This window comes from Triticum urartu, chromosome 6A, assembly GCF_056163025.1.
Source record: "Triticum urartu cultivar PI428250 chromosome 6A, HENAU_Tu73, whole genome shotgun sequence".
In the NCBI taxonomy this organism is placed as follows: domain Eukaryota; kingdom Viridiplantae; phylum Streptophyta; class Magnoliopsida; order Poales; family Poaceae; genus Triticum; species Triticum urartu.
This window is the reverse complement of record NC_141878.1, coordinates 11,714,909-11,733,564: the sequence shown is the minus strand read 5'-3', so window position 1 is coordinate 11,733,564 and position 18,656 is coordinate 11,714,909. Positions and strand designations below refer to the sequence as shown.

The following is an 18,656-nucleotide window of genomic DNA, read 5'->3' as shown; positions in this document are numbered from 1 at the left end:
TTTTTCTTTTGTGTTTATGGCCAATTTTCATCAAATTTTTCTAAGGGATATTCATTTTGTTTTAATTATTCATTTTTATTTCATATGGTTAGTTTTTCCCTTTTCGGTCTATTTTTAAATTTATGAACATATTAAAATTCACAATTGTTTCTAAACTTACAAACTATTTTTCCAAACTCTTGATCTTTTTCAAATATGTAAGCATTTTTCAAGGTTTCCAACATTTTCTAAACTCTGGGAACTTTTATCAAACTCACGAACTTTTTTTAATTCACATTAAAATTTGTGGACATTTCTGAAATTCACGTACATTTTTAAATACATGATTTTTTCAAAAAATGTTTTTAATTCATAAACTATTTTTAGATACACTATCTTTTTTAGAATTTGTGAACTCTTAAAACCAATAAATTTTTAAATTCATGGTTGTTTTTCGAAATCAGTGAACATTTTTCAAATTCACGAGCTTTTTCAAAATTGCAAGTTTTTCGAATTCAAGATTTCTTGGATGCACCAATTATTTTAATCCATATAAAAACTGGTGACCAGGTCATTAGAGTAGGAAAATAATGAATGCAAAAAAAAACAGTAACCCTCGTGAGCGAGCTGTGGGAGAGGCAGCTAGCAATATTGGGTCACAACCCACGAACTTAGCGAGCACCAGGAACCCATTAGATGCTTGAAGCGTAGAGAATAAGCGAAATCATTAATTAAGGGCCCTTCCAAAGGTCACTCAACCTTATGTCATGCAGACAAGTGGCGCATATGTAGTGTGCCACTTATCGCAATCAGGAAGTTTTCATTTTTCTATTCTTCAAAATGCTTTATCTCTTTAGACATGCATCGAAACCGTGAATCGTTTTTACCCTTGAATTTCTCGCGTTGATTTTATCCGTCCAAAACCTACGAAAACTAGGCAAAAACTAAAGCACAAAGAAACCAAAAAAAATCATGTAAAGCCCAAAAGAAAATGGGATCGCTAGCATGCAACATGTGGTGATGGTAGGACGCACCTCTTGGCACGATCTCAAGCCAAAAGAGTGACATTTGGGGGAGCCCTTCAAGATGTACCTGTTTTTTTAGGAATGCCATCATGGCTAATTTTATTAAATTAAATCACGCTTACATCGCCAATCAACAGCGGCATAATAAAACTAGGTGGATCATCAGCCCACACACAACTATCTAGATTACATTCATGTGCAAGTATATGCGCTACCCGATTTGCTTCCCTTGGACAGTGCATAAATAAGATTTTGTCAAAAGAGCTCGCTTGAATACGGATGTCTTCGAATATCAGAGCAGCAACAGTCGCAGAGAAACCACCTTCCTGAAGAGTATCAATAACTCATGCACAATCAGACTGAATAACTAATTTCTGACATCCTATTTGATTCGCAAGATGAATACCATCTAAAACTGCTTGAGCTTCAGCTGTTGCCGCGTCAAGCGCAAAAGGAATAAACTTGGAACCCGTGCCTACAAATCTGCCTTTATCTAATGGGCCAAGCCCAGGTCGGGGGGGGGGGGGGATAGTGGCTCCTCCTCTAGCCGCTCGGAACTACACCGTCGGTGGTCCGCCGGCAGGTACACGAATGGTGGTCGGTCGGGCTCGGTGCTAGCCCAAAATCTCGTCGGCGCACCATTGCCACTCATTAAGTGCGACGACTGCCCATAGAAGGTCATGCACCGCGTGTCTACAACGCTGGAACATTCTAGATGCGTGTTTATCAAGTGCTTAAATGATGGGGTATGTGTTACTTTAGTTTCGGTTGTGCTCTCGGATTTGACTAGTTGTGCTAACTTAAAATTTTATTGTGTAGAATGGATGCAAGTTTTGGTATTGAGAAGAAGAGTATATCGATATACTGATAGAGCGCAATTTAGTAGGTGTTCGTGCACTTTTAGCTAGCATAGAGGCTAGAGATGAGACTAGTGTACTTGTTGCTAGAATAGAGGCTAAATATGACACTAGATGTGATGAAGCAACGTCTACTTCTTTACACTCGAAGAAGAAAGAAGCACGCAAGATCGAGTCTCCACAGATCAACAATGAATGCATCAAGAAGGCACTAATCCAACTTACAGGAGCAGTTATGGAAGTTGGATATCTTCTAAAATGTATTCTTGCGGTTCTTGTTTTCTTTGGTCTTACTTTTCTAGTTTAAAATTTGATGATGTATTCTCATGTATCAAAAATCAATTATGAAAAAAAGTTATGGGCTTGCAAAGAAAAATGTACGCGGATAGGATGCGGCCGGGATGCGTCTGCGCATTGGGCACGCGGCCACCGTATCCCAGAAACTGGATAGAATCCGGCCAAAACGGACGTCAGTTTGGGGTCGTGCGCTAGAGCTGGCTTTAGATGTGCAATAACTAGAGCACATCTAGATATGCCCTAAACACACCTATAAATCCAGGTTTGTGGCCAAAGTCGGACCTGTTCATCCATTGAACACTTATTTGAGCTTTGCCCATTAAATTCTGTAGCCAAAATGTGCCCTCCACATATACCTAGATGTTCGTCGAGAGCACGGTGGATTTGAAGCCCCCCCCCCCCCCTGATGATTTCGATGTGTCTTACGTTGAGGTTGAAGCGGAGGTGAATGAAGAGAATGACGGTGATGGTGACGTGTAAGAAATCGACATTTCGGTCAGCCGGGGCGTTTGAGGCCCATTTGAGGCGACCGTCTGGGTGAAATTTCGTGACCGGACCGTCCGCCCGGGCGTTTGAGGCGGGTTTGGGGCGCCCGGCCATAGATGATCTTAGTCTAGTTTGGGAAGTTTTTGGAAGCTTCTAGGCCAGATTTTCAGTCGTTTTTTTCTTTCATTTTTAATACTTCTGCATTTTTTATTTTTATGGTTAGTTTTTCCCTTTTCGGTCTATTTTTAAAATTCATGAACATATTAAAATTCACAAATTTTTTTTCTAAATTTACAAACTATTTTTTAAACTCTTGATCTTTTTCAAATATGCAAGCATTTTTCAAGGTTCCCAACATTTTCTAAACTCTGTAGACTTTTATCAAACTCACGAACTTTTTTTTAATTCACACTAAAATTTGTGGACATTTCTGAAATTCACGTACATTTTTTAAATACATGATTTTTTTTCAAAAAATGTTTTTAATTCATAAAATATTTTTAGATACACTATATTTTTTAGAATTTGTGAACTTTTAAAACCAATAAAGTTTTAAATTCACAGTTGTTTTTTGAAATCAGTGAACATTTTTCAAAATCACGAGCTTTTTCAAAATTGCAATTTTTTTGAATTCATGATTTTCTTGGATGCACCAATTATTTTAATCCATATAAAAACTGGTGACCAGGTCATTAGAGTAGGAAAATAGTGAATGCAAAAAAAGAACAGTAACCCTCGTGAGCGAGCTGTGGGAGAGGCAGCTAGCAATATTGGGTCACAACCCATGAACTTAGCGAGCACCAGGAACCCATTAGATACTTGAAGCCTAGAGAATAAGCGAAATCACTAATTAAGGGATACCCCTTCCAAAGATCACTCCACCTTCTGTCATGCTGACAAGTGGCACACATGTAGTGTCCACTTGTCGCAACCAGGAAGTTTTCATTTTGTTTATTCTTCAAAATGGTTTACCTCTTTAGACATGCATCGAAACCACGAATCGTTTTTACCCTTGGATTTCTAGCGTCGATTTTATCCCTCCAAAACCTGCAGAAACTAGGCAAAACTAAAGCACAAAGAAACCGAAAAAATCATGTAAAACCCAAAAGAATGTAGAAATGGGATCGCTAGCATGCAACACGTGGTGATGGTAGGGTGCACCTCTTGGCGCGATCTCCAGCCAAAAGAGTGACATTTGGGGGGATCCCTTCAAGATGTACCAGTTAATTAGTTGCACGACTCCTATTTGACGCCCTCAACACCGATTATAGTGTATTTCACAAATCAGCACCCCCCCTCCCTCGGTCCTGGGCTCGGCCCATTAGATATTTCTTCTTCTTTATTTTAACCTTCAAAAATAAGCATGTGAAATGGGATTTAAACTCTCCACCACTTGGTGTACTTCCACCCGATCTAACCTGCTAGGAAAGCAAACTTGATGTGCCTAGTTACTTTTTCTTCATGTTGTTGTTATGCGTCTTCTTTGTCTGGTTTTCTTCGGTTTTATTCCTTTCTATTTTACTTTTGTCATTTGTTTTTCCATTTGCTTGAATTCACAATTCTTTTAAAATCACGAACTTTTTCAGATTTATAAACATTTTTTCATATCCATGAACTTTTTTTAATTCAGGAACTTTTTTCAAATCCATGAACCTTTTTTTTCATATTTTAGAACTTTTTTCAATTTCATGAACTACTTTCAAATTTGTGAACTTTTTGTTGAATTCATGAACTTTCTTCAATCTCGCAAACTTTTTTGTCAAATTCGTTAACTTTTCTTCAAATCGATGTTTTTTTTCAATTTCTGTTTACTTTTTCCATACTCGTGAACTTTTTTTGTCAATTTCATCAATTGTTTTCAAATCCATGAAGTTTTTTTTCCATATTGTAGAACTTTTATCAATTTCATGAACTACTTTCAAATTTGTGAAATTTTTATCGAATTCATGAACTTTCTTCAATCTCGCAAACTTTTTTGTCAAATTCGTTAACTTTTCTTCAAATCAATGTTTTTTTTCAATTTCTGTTTACTTTTTCCATACTCGTGAACTTTTTTTGTCAATTTCATCAATTGTTTTCAAATCCATGAAGTTTTTTTTCCATATTGTAGAACTTTTATCAATTTCATGAACTACTTTCAAATTTGTGAACTTTTTATCGAATTCATGAACTTTCTTCAATCTCGCAAACTTTTTTGTCAAATTTGTTAACTTTTTTCAAATCGATGATTTTTTTTCAATTTTTGTTTACTTTCTCCAAACTCGTGAACTTTTTTCTCAAATTCATGAACTTTTTTCAAAATTATTGAAATTTTATCATTTCATTATAAAAAACCAAATCGATGAACTTTTTTTTAAGATCCTATGATTTTTTCTAACTTTTAGTCATTTTTCGATTTTATGATTTTGTTCTAAAATTAGTGAGCTTTTCTCAATGTCATGAACTTATTTGAATACGTGAACTCTTTCTAGTTTGTGAACTTTTGTTGAATATGCAAACATTATTTTCATGTTCATGATTTTTTTTTGAAACAGTGAACTTTCAAATTTGTTCACAATATTAAAAAAATCACGTTTTGTTTTTTGCAAAATGTTATCAAATTATTCAAAAATCACAGCGACACAGTAAGCGGTGCTGTGCAATCAATAGCGCGGCTACATTTGTTCTTAAATTATTCGCGCTGCAACGAGCCACTAGAATCCAATAGCTCTAGTTTTTTTAAACGAGTGTTATGGAGTGAGTTTGATTCCTCGTCAGAGCCACCATTTTGCCGGTTTTTCGCGGTATAATACAATTCGCCGCGTGCCACGTATGTGGGCCAGCCCAGCAAGCGCTACGGTGAGCGCCAGTTGCCTTCCGCGGCGCTCAAGGCGCGGAATAGGCGCTCCCAATTAGTTACTCCCCTGAATAAGATGTCTCCCTCCCGTCTCACACTAAAGGTGGTACCCCTTCGCTCTTTTTTACTTCGCGTATTAGATTTCTGTCAAGTTTGACTAAATCTATATTAAAAGAAAATATCAAAATCTACAATATCAAATATATATGCCATCAAACTGCATTTCATAACGAATCTAAAAATATTGATTAGGTATTATGAACGTCGATACCTTTTTTCTATAAGTTTGATTAAAGTAGAGATACTTTGATTCCAGACTAAAAACGATAGGAGGGAGGGAGTAAGACGCTATGCATCCCGGCCTCTCCACCCCAAAAGTATAATAAATAAATACCAACGAAGAAGGAGAACCCATCCCTGAAATGGGACCGTACGGCAGATCAGAAGGCGGCCATCCGTCGTGAGAGTGAGCTAGCTAGCAGCATTATTGCGCCACGAGTGATGTTATTCAGGCCTACTACTACTAGTAGCATAGCAAGTAGCTTTGAGGATAAGATGAGGCAGAGGATGGCACTCCTTCCTCCTTTTCCTCATCCTATGGACGAACAGACCACCATCATTATCGCCGCCGCCAATAATGCAGTTGGAGAAAAGCATGCACCGTCCTTTCTTTTCTAACTGCATTAGAGCATCTTCAGCCGTTGGTTTCCCATGAGGCGCTAAAAATCGCTCCTGGAGCGCACCGGTGTAAAACGCACGTTGGTGGCGTGATGCCATCCAGTCGCGGCGTCCATGGGATTTTTTGAACGGCGCAAACACGACGAGTTCATGCATATTTCTGCGACTTCAAACCAAATTCAATCAAACACGGCACAAACACGCCTCCTCATACATATTTAAAGTATTTTAAAAAAAAACTACTAGGCCCGCCCGCCGTCTCGCTCGCCTCGCCGCTCCTCGCCGCCCGCCGCCCTTGCAGTTCTACATGCCGAGGAGCCTGTAGAACCATGTGTAGTCGCCGCGTCGTCGTCGTCGTCGCCACCTCCGTCGTGGCCGCCGTCCCTGCTGCAACCCTCCCCCGGTTGGCGCGGCGGGTTGGACGATCCGGCAGCGTCCTTGTCATCATCGCTGTCGAGGATCACGACGCCGTGCTCGTCCTCGCGCCCACGCTTGCGGGCGGCGATCTCCTCCAGGGCCCGGGTCTACCGGGTTATCTCTGTCCGGAGGTAGTTGTCGCGCGCCCACCGCAGGGCGTCCGCGTTGGAGAAGCCACGCCGGGCTATCTCCTCGTACTCCAGGGGGAGACTGGGCTCCGGCTTGGGCGCGACGAGGACGAGGCGTCCGAAAGCGGGGATGGAGTCGGCGATGCGGATACCGGAGCTGCGGGTGCGCCGGCTGACAGGCGTGTCCTGGGGCTCCGGCTTGACGGGGCGGAGGCAGGGAGAGCCGGTCGACCGACCGGACGAGGAGGAGGACGCCTCGGGGTCCATGCGCCTCGGCGTCCACGAGCTCCCACGGCGGCGAGAGAAGGACGGCGGGGAGGGGTACTCCAGCCTCGGCGTGTTGCCGCCCTCGGTGTACTCGAGGACGACCTCCAGCGTGCGGCCGGGCACACCCCACCATCGGCGCCGCCCCTCGGAGTTGAGCCTGCCGGAGGGCACGATGCCGTTGGTGGCCTCGAGCTGCTCGGCGTGACGGCGGCGGAAGTAGGGCTCCCAGAGCGGGCTGTCGGGGACGTAGCGCGGCCCCTCCTCGCCGCCCGCGGCAGAGAGGCGTGAATACGCGCGATCTCCGCATGACGTGCCGTCCCGGTGGGCGGTGGTGGCACCGGGACCCCGCCGGCGCTGATTCTCCATGCCCCGGGCACCCGCATGTCCGGCGGGACCGGGTACTCGGCCTCGTAGAGGAGCCGAGCTTCATTTTCGTGAAGGTGGCGGCGGCCGAAGCCGTTCGCCGCCGCCTGGGAATCGTTCGGCCATTTCTACGAACTGGGACAGCGAGGAAAGAGGGAGGAAGGGGAGATAGGGCGCGTCGGCGATGGAGACTCTGTGCATGCCACCGGCGCGCTGGGCTCGGCTTATATAAGCGGAGGCGGCGCGAGCACACGTGGCATGCGCGTCGTCACGCTTTCACTGTGCCGCCCTGTCTAGGGAAAGGGAAGGAAGGAAGGAGGCAGGAAAGAGGAGGAGAAATTCCCCAACCCCTCTCTCTCTCTTTGTCCGTCTGTTGTGTTGAGTTCCACTTGACTCGCTCCCCCGCAGATCGAATCCGCCTCGAATTCCCCGATCCAGCAGCGCGGCCAGCCATCCACATCCCCACCCGCGACGACTCCGCCAGAGCGAAAAAGAGGACCCTTCTCCTCTGCTCCCATCCTTCGTCCCCCCGCCCAGCGCCAGATCCCTTCCCAGACCCAGCGGTACCCCATCACCACCCCCGCCTTCCTGCCAGGTAACCGCCGCTCCCCCCTCCCCTCCCTCGGCTCTAACCCGGATCTGGATGTTCCTCTTCCCCGCGCGAATTCGCCCAATTCGAGCGATGTTCGGTTACGGCCGTGGGGAGGGGAAATTGCCGGTTGGTCGCCGGAATCGCGCGCGTAGCTTCCGTCAAATCGGCGAATCAAGGCCCGATTCGGTGGAATCGGGGGTGCAACCGGTCGTAATAACCCTAGGAGGAATTCGGGGTTTGTTTCCGATCGTACGAGAGCCGAGGGGATCTGCTCCTCTACCGCTCCGGCAACCCGGCTAGGTTTTGTTATTAGTCGAGATCTCGTCTCGTCAACCGCGGGCTCGCAGCGCACAGCAGCAGCATGCGCTGAATTCTGCGATGCTCCTGCTCTCTTGTTCTAGTGTGGTTATTATTTCGCCTATTATTCACTGGGTGGATATGTTGGATCCTGCGCCATGATGTGGAGTAGTACATCGGTTGGGTACCCCTGTTTAGGGAATTTTGCTTCTGCTGTTCGGATACGCCCAAATTCATGGCAAGTAAGACTGCACAATTTAAACTCCAAGCCTCTGTATTTATCTCTCATCTGCTTCTACCAGGCATTTTAAACTCCATGCGGTGAATTCTGTGATACTCGTCCTCCCATCTTCTAGTCCAAGTTAATATTTCGCTAATTTATTGGGTGGATATGTTAGATCCTGGGCCATTATGTAAAGTACTAGTAGCACAACGTTTGGTACCTTTTTAGGGAATTTTGCTACTGCTGTTTAGATACACCTGAATTCATGGCAAGTTGAGTTAAACTGTGCAGGTTATTCAGATCGGTCCATGGATCGGCCAGTTTACTTGCCATGGTCACAAAGATCGGACCATTTTCTCTTATACAAAAAGATACCAAAGCCCATACCGACACTCCAAGCCTCTGTCATCTGTATTCATCTCTCATCCGGTTCTGCCAGGCTCCACCTAAGAAATGAGATCTTGTATCTGTCCCTTTGCTTTCGAAGAGCAGAACAAACTAGAGAATTCAAATCCTTACAACTCGGCGTGCCAATTGGGCATTGGTTCATGGGGATATTTTTTGCCGTGATGGCAGAATTTTTCTGCCTTGCTCACTGATTGCCATTATAATTTGAATACTGAAAATATGTCACGAGATCATTTTTCGTACACGATGTGTTATTGTTTGGTTTATTCTGTATCATAACATTATTGTCGCGTTGCCTGAATCACGAAAGGGTCTATTCTTCTTCTTCACCATCCATATCTGTTCATTTTTCAAAAGTTGACTAGGCTTTCTTACCTGAAGCTTCTTCTTCTGTTGTTGCAGTAGTAGATCCCTTATGAGCTGGTTGGCTGCGGTTTCACTTCAGTTTGGGGGCTACTAAGATGGGTCAGCAGCTGGGCAGAGACAAGATTGGATCAAACTTAACAGCTGATGACATAGCGAGCGCTTTCTACTTCTCGCTCCTGCTCTCCCCTGTTGTCTCCTACTGGGATTGCATCTTCCGCAAGATAAGATACTCCTTCAGACCCGAGTGGGTGTAGCATTCTGCGCCAACCGCTTCTGCACTAGTTGGTCCGGGAGTAAATCGGCCGGCCCGTAGGAAGAAAGCATCTAGACAGGAGTCCAATAACTATGAACTTTGCAGATTTTGGTTTTCCGTAATTATAACTGGTAGCGGAGTTTAGCTGAGATAGTAGTAGTCAATAGCAAGCAGTCACAGTGGTCATGGAGAAGGCTGCGGGCAATCAGGCAGGGAAAGTCTTGAAGAAGGGAAAGAAGAAACAGGCGAAAGATGAGCTGGACCGCCAGAAGCAGGCTGAGAAGAAGAGGCGTAGGCTAGAGAAAGCGCTTGCAAACTCTGCTGCCATCATTTCAGAGCTAGAGAAGAAGAAGCAGAAGAAGAAAGAGGAACAGGAAAGGCTGGACGAGGAAGGCGCTTCGATAGCCGAAGCAGTTGCTCTTCATGTTCTCATAGGTGAGGACTCCGATGAATCCCGCCATCTGGTGCTGAACAAGCACAGAAGATGCAACGACTGGGACCCCTCGGCTGGTTTGGATTTCACTCTGGACACGCAAGGCGCAGCTGATATCTACTCCCCTGGTGGACTCATGTGCGGCAATCAAGCTTATGCTTCCAGCGGGAGGTGGATCGACTGGGGGAACGCTCATCCCCTGCCAACCTGGGGAGAAGTGAGGGACCTGAAAGCGTCCTACTACCAAGGAACGTTCCACCAGTCAACAGTCGCCTGCCCAGGCTACATGGCTGCCCAGGCCGTCTCATCGCTGCAGATCCGAGAAGACTCATCCTCTCCAGGCCAGGGAGTCGCCGCCGCGACCGTCGTTAATAGGATGCTCGGCGGCACCAACAGGCTCAACCTTTACAGGGAGATATGAAAAAGGAAGATATATACAACCAACCTCGTTGTCATAGTGGTTTTGTACATAATAGTCACCGAAGGTGTGCTGACTATTTTGCCTGCGTGCAGCTGTTCCAGCTATCAGAAGAATCTGATGGCGCAACTTGTTCCGCCCTTTTGTTTTCGTCAGTCGGTGTAATAGGATATTTTGCGTCTGCTATTGTTGGTATTGTAATGGAACAAATATGATTTCGATTCTCTTGCTGCTAGCTGGGTTTTCTCTCGAAAGTCTATATATAGTGCCTGTGGAATGAAAAACTTTTTGGGTTTTTGCCTCCGTCCATAAGTGGATTGTTCCCAAGAGTATTTTGTTGTGCCAAATGAAATCCCAGAATGGAACATGCATGTATTGATCATTGCACTGGATGGAGCTGTGTATTATAAACTGCAGAGTTATGTACAGGGAAGAACCAGAACAGATTCCGGGAAGACTTATGGGCCAATCACTGCGCATTATATATGGATTGATGTGACCCAATTGATCCGTACATTTTTCAGATAAAGGTAAACTTTATTGACTTAAAATGGAGCTTCGAATAAAGGTGAACTTAATTGACTCAAAATGAAGCATTGAAGAGATAAAAACACTCCTCTCAAAAGAAAGTAAAGATACAAACACTACGAGCAATTGAGGACACACCCAAACACTCGGTCTCTACATAGTTAAAACGCACACAACCAACACACACACACACACACAAACTCGTCGGCATCTTGCAAAGTCATATAAGACCAAAGAATGCGTACGCGAGGGAAAAAAAGAACAAAAAAGCCCAAAAGAAATTAGATCAGTGGTCGGCCAACATATCCGTACATGAACGAGGTCAGGCCCTCTTTGATTCAAAGGAATCTCAAAATGCAGGAATAGGAAAAACGCAGAATTATAGTGTCATGTCCTCTTGTATACCATAGGATTACGAAACTACATTAACTTGGTTGTTAGAGTGTTTGGTATTAGAAGAAAAACACAAACAAAAATCCCCAAGAATTCCCTCCAAAAAAGAGTAGCATGAATTCGACCAAGAGGTTTGCGGGGATGAAAATGTTTCTCCAAAATAGAACACAAATGGATCCTATGAGGAAATTATGAAGGATTCCAATCCTACAAATGGAACAACCAGCATAGAAAAACACCGAAAAGACTCAAATCCCCTAAAAATCCTATGTAATTCGTTTGAATCAAGGAGCCTTAGCCTAAGCCTGCCAAGCAACTTTTTGCTTTTTTGAGAACAGCCTGCCAAGCAAGTACAATCATGTGTATGTTTTTTTTAGAACACAATGTGTATGGCTTTGTTGTAGTTTTTTTAGGGCAAGCCTTTTTTTTTTGAGACAAGGGAAAGGCTTTGTTGTACTGGAGCGTTGCGGGCTGAACAAGGAGGAGATGGGCTGGATGTGCCGAAAAGAACGAAACGGACTCAGCCGTCAGCCCATTAGTCCAAGACCTACCGAGGCCCGGACCCTCTAGGTTTCCACCACCGCCGCCTCCTTCCTCTGCCCTGCAACTCCGCCGTCCTCGCCGCCGCCCCGCCGGAGCTCCGCCGCCCCGACTTCGCCGGAACTCTGCCGCCCCGCCCTCGCCTCCTCCTCCGTAAGTCACCTCCTTCCCCGTGTCTTCTTCCCGATGCAACCCGCCGGAGATGAGCTACCCAACTCCTTGGTATTCGAGGATACATTGCCAAATTGCTAGTGAAGAAATCGATATTTTTCTTTTTCCCGTTGCTCGATAAGCATGCTCACGTTTCTGTTGATGGCACTTCTATCTTGTCCAGATTCATCATTTACTTAAACACCTAATGATATTGCTGTAAATTGGTCTGCTAGATGCCATAGTTGTCTCTCCTACAAGTTTTTTTGTCTGAATAGTGTAGCTGAACAAATCGGCGAAAGCCACGTTAATGGCTATTCGTCTGGACTGAACACCCAGCTTCAAGAACACAATCTTATGATTCATGCTCACCTACAGTTGCTACATTGTGTTCATTTGATAACCTGTCTGTCATCTTCAACGACAGGGAGCTACATTGAGGTTTGATTGAGCGGCATGGGGTTGAGGGACAAGACCGAGACCGGTGAGGGGAAGGATTTCCTGGTGCCTATTAATCAGGCAGGGAAGGTCTTGAAGAAGGGAAGGAAGAAACAGGAGCTGGACCGCCAGAAGCAGGCCGAGAAGAAGCGGCGTCGGCTGGAGAAAGCGCTCGCAAACTCCGCTGCCATCATCTCACAGCTGGGAAAGAAGAAGCAGAATAATAAGAAAGTGGAACAGGAAAGGCCGGACGAGGAAGTCGCTTTGAAGAAGAAAGATGAACCGGACCGCCCAAAGCAGGCTGGCAAGAAGCGGACTCGGCTGGAGAAATTGCTCGCAAACTCTGCTGCCATCATTTCAGAGCTGGAAAAGAAGAAGCAGAAGAAGAGAGAAGAGCAGGAAATGCTGGACGAGGAAGTCGCTTCGATAACCGATGCGGTCGCTCTTCATGTTCGCATCGGCGAGGACTCCGATGAATCCCACCATCTGGTGCTGAACAAGCACAGAAGATGCAGCGACTGGGACCCCGATGCTGGTTTCAACCTTTACATGGAGATGTGAAAAAGAAAGATATATACAACCTTGTCTTCATAGTGTGTTTCTGTACATAGTTACCGAAGGTGTGCTGACTATTTTGCCTGCGTGCAGCCTGTTCCTGCTATCGGATGAGAAGAATATGATCCGATGGCGCAACCTGTTTCGCCCTTTGCTTTTCGTCGATCGGTGTAATAGGATATTTTGCGTCTGTTATCGTCGGTATTGTAATGGAGCACATATGGTTTTGGTTCTCTTGCTGCTAGCCGGGTCTTCTCTTGAGAGTCTATATATATATAGTTACTAAAAAGGAGCCTCTGAAATGAACAACCTTTTGCGTTTTTGCCTTCGTTCACTAATGCATTTGTTTATGTTCCCAAGAGTACTTTGTTGTGTAGGCAAGCTTGCCGTTGCTAGATGAAATCCCAGAAGGGAACACGATGCATGTATTGATCATTGCACTGGATGGAGCTGTGCATTATAGACTGTAGAGTCATGTACTAGGACAGATTCCGCCGTACTGAGGACTTCTTGACCGATACTCCACAGTACTGCGTATTGAAGACTTCTTGTCCAATACTCCACAGTACTGTGAACTATAGATCGATGGATGGTGACCCAACTAATCCAGACATGTGCTACAATGTTAGGCCCTCTTTGACTGATTTGCAGTATTCTTAAAATGCAGGCATACAAAAAACGCAGGAATAATGCCATGCCCTGTTGTATCCTATTGGATTACAAAACCACATAAATTTGAATGTAAGAGTGTTTGATATTAGAAGAAAAAACAGGAAAATTACTCCAAAATAGAGTAACATTAATTCTACCAAGAGGTTTGCAATCCTGTGAAAAAAATACTAAGGATTCCAATCTTGCGAACAGAACAACCATCATTGAAAACATTCATCAGGATTGAAATCCTCAAAAAAAAACCCTAAATAATTCGTTTGAATCAAAATAGCCTTAGCCTGCCAAGATTTTTTTTGCTTTTCTGAAAACATCCTGGTAAGCAATTAATTACAGCCATGTGTATTTTTTGTAGACAAATTACAGCCATGTGTGTGTATGGCTTTGTTTTCTTTTTTGAGAAGGTGTATGGCTTTTGATAGGAGGAGATGGGCCGGCTGGGCCGAGAAGAACGAAACGGACCCTTGGTGGCCGTCAGCCCATTAGTTGAAGACCTAAGTCGAGCCGCACGCCCCCCTTGGCCCGGACCCTCTAGGTTTCCAGCGCCGCCGCCTCCCTCTAGTTGTCGGCCACGCTCCGCCTCTTTTCCTCTCCCCTGCAACTCCGCCGTCTTCTCTGCCGCCGCGCCAACCTCGCCTCCTCCTCCGTAAGCTCCCTCCGCCCCTTCTTCCGCGTGCCTTCTCCATTGATACAACCCAGAAAACGGTCGACAGTCTTCTTCTGGATGCAACCCAAGCCGTAGGGGATGTGCTATCCAACTCCTTGGTACTCGATGATGGAATATATCGCCAAATGTTTACTTAAGAAAGCGTTCCTTTTCTTGTTCCCGTTGCTCAATAAGCATGCTCGCTTGATTGATTGATTGATTCTATGCCTTTCTTTTGATTGTACAAGGTACTTGTATGTTGGTCCAGATTCGCAATTTACTTAAATACTTATGATATATGGTTGTAAATTAGTCTGGTTGGTATGTGGCTATGTGCCAGTCGTCTCGTTCAGCAGAATTTTGTGTCAGAATAGTGTAGCTAAACATTCGAGTTGGAAATCACATTAATGGTTGCTCGTCTAGATTAAACACCCAGCTATATGAATGGGCTGACAGCAATGATTGACTATCGGCGCTTCTATGTTGTCCAGATTCATCATTTACTTATGTACCGATGATACTGTTGTAAATTAATCTGGTTGGTATGTGCCATAGTTGTCTCTCCGAGAAGAACTTTTGTCAGGATACTGTAGCTAAAACGAATGTGTGAAAAACGGACCACAGTAATGGTTACTCCGTATTCGTCTAGATTGAACACCCTTCTGTAGGCATGTAATCTTATACTCCCTCTGTCCCATAATATAAGAGCGTTTTTGACACTGAGTAATTCATACTTGCCTACAGCTATTTTATTGTACATTTGATAACTCGACTTCTTCAATTACAGGAAGCTGCATAGAGGTTTGATTGAGCGAGATGGGGTTGAGGGACAAGAAGAGGAACCAGAGGCGTGTGCTCTCACGCCGCTCGGCTGGTCCCAAGACCGGCGAGGGCAAGGATTTCCTGGTGCGTGTGTGCTTGCCTTTACACCAAATCGAACCCAACAGAAAGACACCCACACATCCATTTTGTTCTTGTCCCTGATGTTGTGTTGTGATTGGTTGGTGCAGCCGCTGGAGGGGAAAGAACAGAGGGTCCGGGAGAAGAAGCAGCCTGAGGAGCCCGAGAGCACAGCCAGCGTCCTCTATATCGGCCACATCCCCCATGGTTTCTACGAGGACCAGATGCAAGGTCTGTCTGTCTCCCTCGGTAGAGCTTAGAGGAGTACACGGACGCGAGGGCTCTGGTCTTAATATTCGTCTCTGTTGGTTTGGTTGTTTTTTGCAGGTTTCTTTCAGCAGTTTGGGGCTGTTAAGAGGGTCAGGGTTGCCCGGAACCGCAAGGTATCCTATACTGGATTACAAGGTATTTGTTATTTGTGTGTGTGTTTCTGCAAGCATCTAACTTGCTGTTTGGTGATGTGTTTAGACAGGGAAGTCTAAGCATTATGGATTCATTGAGTTTGAAAACCCTGAGGTAAGCACATGCATTTTTGGATATATCAGGGCACACTGTATGTTTGTTGTCTGCTTACAAATTCCAGGCATGTTCTTGGTATTCAGGTGGCGAAGATTGTAGCTGATGAGATGAATAACTACCTGTTGTTTGAGCACACTCTGCAAATTGCGCCTGTCCCACCGGAGAAAGTTCATGCCAAATTGTAATCACTCCAACTATGCTGGTTATTCTGTTTGTTTTCACTTTTTGATAACGGAAGCATAGCCTTCATCTTCTATTTAGGACAACACATCAATTAGCACTAATTGAGGTCAATATTATATATTCCTGGGAAAATGCTGTCTAATCTGTGTTTCTGTCATGGAATACTGTTTACAGTGATATACTTTCCCTATAGGCTACAAACACTCAGTTAATATTACCAGGCTATTTGTGTCCACTGCATTGCACAGCTTGTTTTATGCCTGTTCATAGAAAGAAAATAATGATGCAAGCTATAATGAGTGATATGTGCTGATTGCATTACACAAACTGTAAGCCATGTTAGAAATATATATATGAAAATATGTATAACGAGTGATATGTGAATGTCAAAAACAAAATTATAAACCAAGAATTCACTTCACTATGATGATAAAAACATGCAATAATTGAGGATTTGTGAGCTATGTTTTTAAAGCGTCCCTAAGGCGACGCCTAGGCGTCGAAGAGCTCCCCCTCCGCTTTGGAAAATCGACCGCTTTGGGCGCCTAGGCCTCCAAAGCGCCCGCCTAGGCGCCAAAGCGCCCCCTCTCCCTAAGGCGGTAAGGCGTCGCCTTAAAAACATAGTTTGTGAGTCAAGGGTTTGTGAGAGTTATATGAATCGGTATATATGCCACTGCATTGATAAGTGCACCACTGAAGCTTGGTGGTAATCTCTTGTAAGAACTTGCAAGGTTCTTGTCTTATATTTCATTTGTGTGCCTTTATTTATTCTTGAATCCTTGTTCTTTTTGTGTACTTATTGACACGGAGGTTGTCATAATTCTGACATCACTGCTGTTTTGTTTTCCTGTACTTTGTACCATATAGCTGTACATAGTCACTGTTTCTCGTGTTTTGATTCCACATCTTGTACCGCTTCTAGATGGAAAGGTGTGCGGAAGGGATTTATACCAGTTGACCGGGTAGCAATTGAACGGAAGCGGCTTAGCAAGGTAATCTGTTGCTAACTACAACCGGAACACGAAATTTTACGCTGTAGATTAATAAGCTGTTGTGTTACCAGGATAAAACAGTGGAAGAGCACAAGAAGATGCTCGAAGAAATTGTAAAGCGGGATGAGAAGCGTCGCAAAAGAATCAAGGCTGCTGGTATCGATTACGAGTGTCCGGCCCTTGTAAGTAACACTTGATGCTGTTCATTGATTTAATAAATTGATCTTACTGAACCAGATATGAATTAGTTCAGCAATTTGCCTGCAAAATTCAACCTTTTTATTTACCTGGAGCAAAGGCACACAATTGTAGTGTTCTAGAGCCAATTTTGTCACGTGTTACTTTGTAGGTTGTTGATAATTATAGTAGTGCTTATTTATTCTTATCTACATTCGCTCACTGGATTCAAATAATTTATGCAATAGCACCAATGTTCATCCCAGGCTTTGCTTAATCATATTTTGTGCTGTGCTTCAATTGTCTGTTTTTTGTTTCATGCCATATGCGTCCGGTACTCTGTGGAGATTGGTTGTAAAGGATAAACAGTTCGTGATTGATCAGTATATTCGCTTTTGCTTTCTGCCTGTCTCGTTTTAGCTAAATGACAACGTTTCTTTTTCTGATAGTATGCTGTGTGAGGTGATGACAAAATATTTGCCTGGTTGCTAATGTTTTTCTTGGTTATACAGATCGGAAGCGTTCAGCCTTCAGCTAAGAAGATCAAGTTTGATGAGGATTAGCTATAGAGAAGGCAGATGGATCTTTATCCGGTGGGAGCGACGGGACTCTGCTGAGTTAACCTGGCTGGTCTATTTTAGTTGGGGATGAGATGGCGACTTCGTACTTGGGTTTTGTATCTGTGTTTGGTCGATGTTATGTAAGTTAAATGATGACTGGTTTATGTTGGTGAAGAAGCATAGATCTGTGGCGGAAAATTAATGAACTTGCTTTATTTCCTGCCCCCTGATAAGCTATCTACATCCTTCAGCTATCAATTCAGATCCACCATATAATTAGCGTTAATTTGTGTCCAAGTTTTTATTATAACATTACAAATACCAAAGCATGACATCCTTGTTGAATATTATTTATCCCTAAAAAAAAGAAAGATAGGATTTGAAGGGCCGTTCAATTCCTGTTTCCAGTTGATTCATTTATTTACTTGGCAATTGAATCAAAAAAAGTTGATGTACTACGATCTGTGGCAGCAGGACTCCACTTTACACACCGGTGTGCTTCTTTTTAGTCTGCATATAAGATTTGGTCAAAGTAAAATTTTATAAAATTTGATTAACTTTATAGAAAGAAATATTAACATCTACAATATTATTGTTATAGGTGCATCTAATAATATTACTTTCATAGTGTGAATATTGATATCTTTTCCTACAAAGCTAATCAAACTTTATAAAATTTCACTTTGATCAAATCTTATATTATGCAAACTAAAAAGCATGGGGTCTTGCTCGCTTCTGCATGCTATGCCAACACAAGGCACGCATGTGTCGTCATCAACCAAAAACGGGGACGCGGGTCCATTGGGGGTGGCCATGTTGTATACCTTGTCAGATCAAAGGTTACGTGTATTGATGGGAAAACTGCGATGCATCCGCGTCAAAGCACAACGCGTGGTGGGAGGATCACGCAATCGATCGATGCGAACCAGGCTTCTCTGGAGCCGCGCGCTAGAGTCACACGGACGAGGGACGACCCACGCTGCCTACGTAAAAGCCATGGTCGGCATTCGATTAGTTTTTCAAACATCTGACCGGTTTATGTTGGATGGACGCGGGGATAGCCATCCGATCTATTCACCCACG

The 18,656-nt window shown here is 44.1% G+C and overlaps 3 protein-coding genes across 4 annotated transcripts; all 3 read left to right on the top strand.

The window, feature by feature from the left end:
• Positions 1–7,694: 7,694 nt before the first annotated feature.
• On the top strand, positions 7,695–10,620 carry LOC125532350 (uncharacterized). The gene is made up of 2 exons (XM_048696438.2): positions 7,695–7,928; positions 9,256–10,620. Exon 2 carries the CDS (start codon positions 9,658–9,660, stop codon positions 10,324–10,326), a length of 669 nt encoding a protein of 222 aa, XP_048552395.1. The 5' UTR covers positions 7,695–7,928; positions 9,256–9,657; the 3' UTR covers positions 10,327–10,620.
• A 1,152-nt stretch (positions 10,621–11,772) lies between these two features.
• On the top strand, positions 11,773–13,160 carry LOC125532352 (uncharacterized). Its single transcript, XM_048696441.2, has 2 exons — positions 11,773–11,937; positions 12,362–13,160. The coding sequence occupies exon 2, from the start codon at positions 12,391–12,393 to the stop codon at positions 12,931–12,933; it is 543 nt and encodes a 180-aa protein (XP_048552398.2). The 5' UTR covers positions 11,773–11,937; positions 12,362–12,390; the 3' UTR covers positions 12,934–13,160.
• A 940-nt stretch (positions 13,161–14,100) lies between these two features.
• LOC125532351 (uncharacterized) lies at positions 14,101–17,793 on the top strand. 2 transcript variants are annotated; one of them, XM_048696439.2, is made up of 9 exons: positions 14,101–14,242; positions 15,030–15,148; positions 15,253–15,373; positions 15,470–15,525; positions 15,611–15,658; positions 15,745–15,842; positions 16,767–16,836; positions 16,908–17,018; positions 17,526–17,793. In XM_048696439.2, the coding sequence occupies exons 2-9, from the start codon at positions 15,059–15,061 to the stop codon at positions 17,574–17,576; spliced, it is 645 nt and encodes a 214-aa protein (XP_048552396.1). In that variant the 5' UTR covers positions 14,101–14,242; positions 15,030–15,058; the 3' UTR covers positions 17,577–17,793. The 2 variants fall into 2 exon arrangements, with proteins under 2 accessions (XP_048552396.1, XP_048552397.1); XM_048696440.2 differs by having other exon boundaries at positions 14,133–14,361.
• Positions 17,794–18,656: the final 863 nt, after the last annotated feature.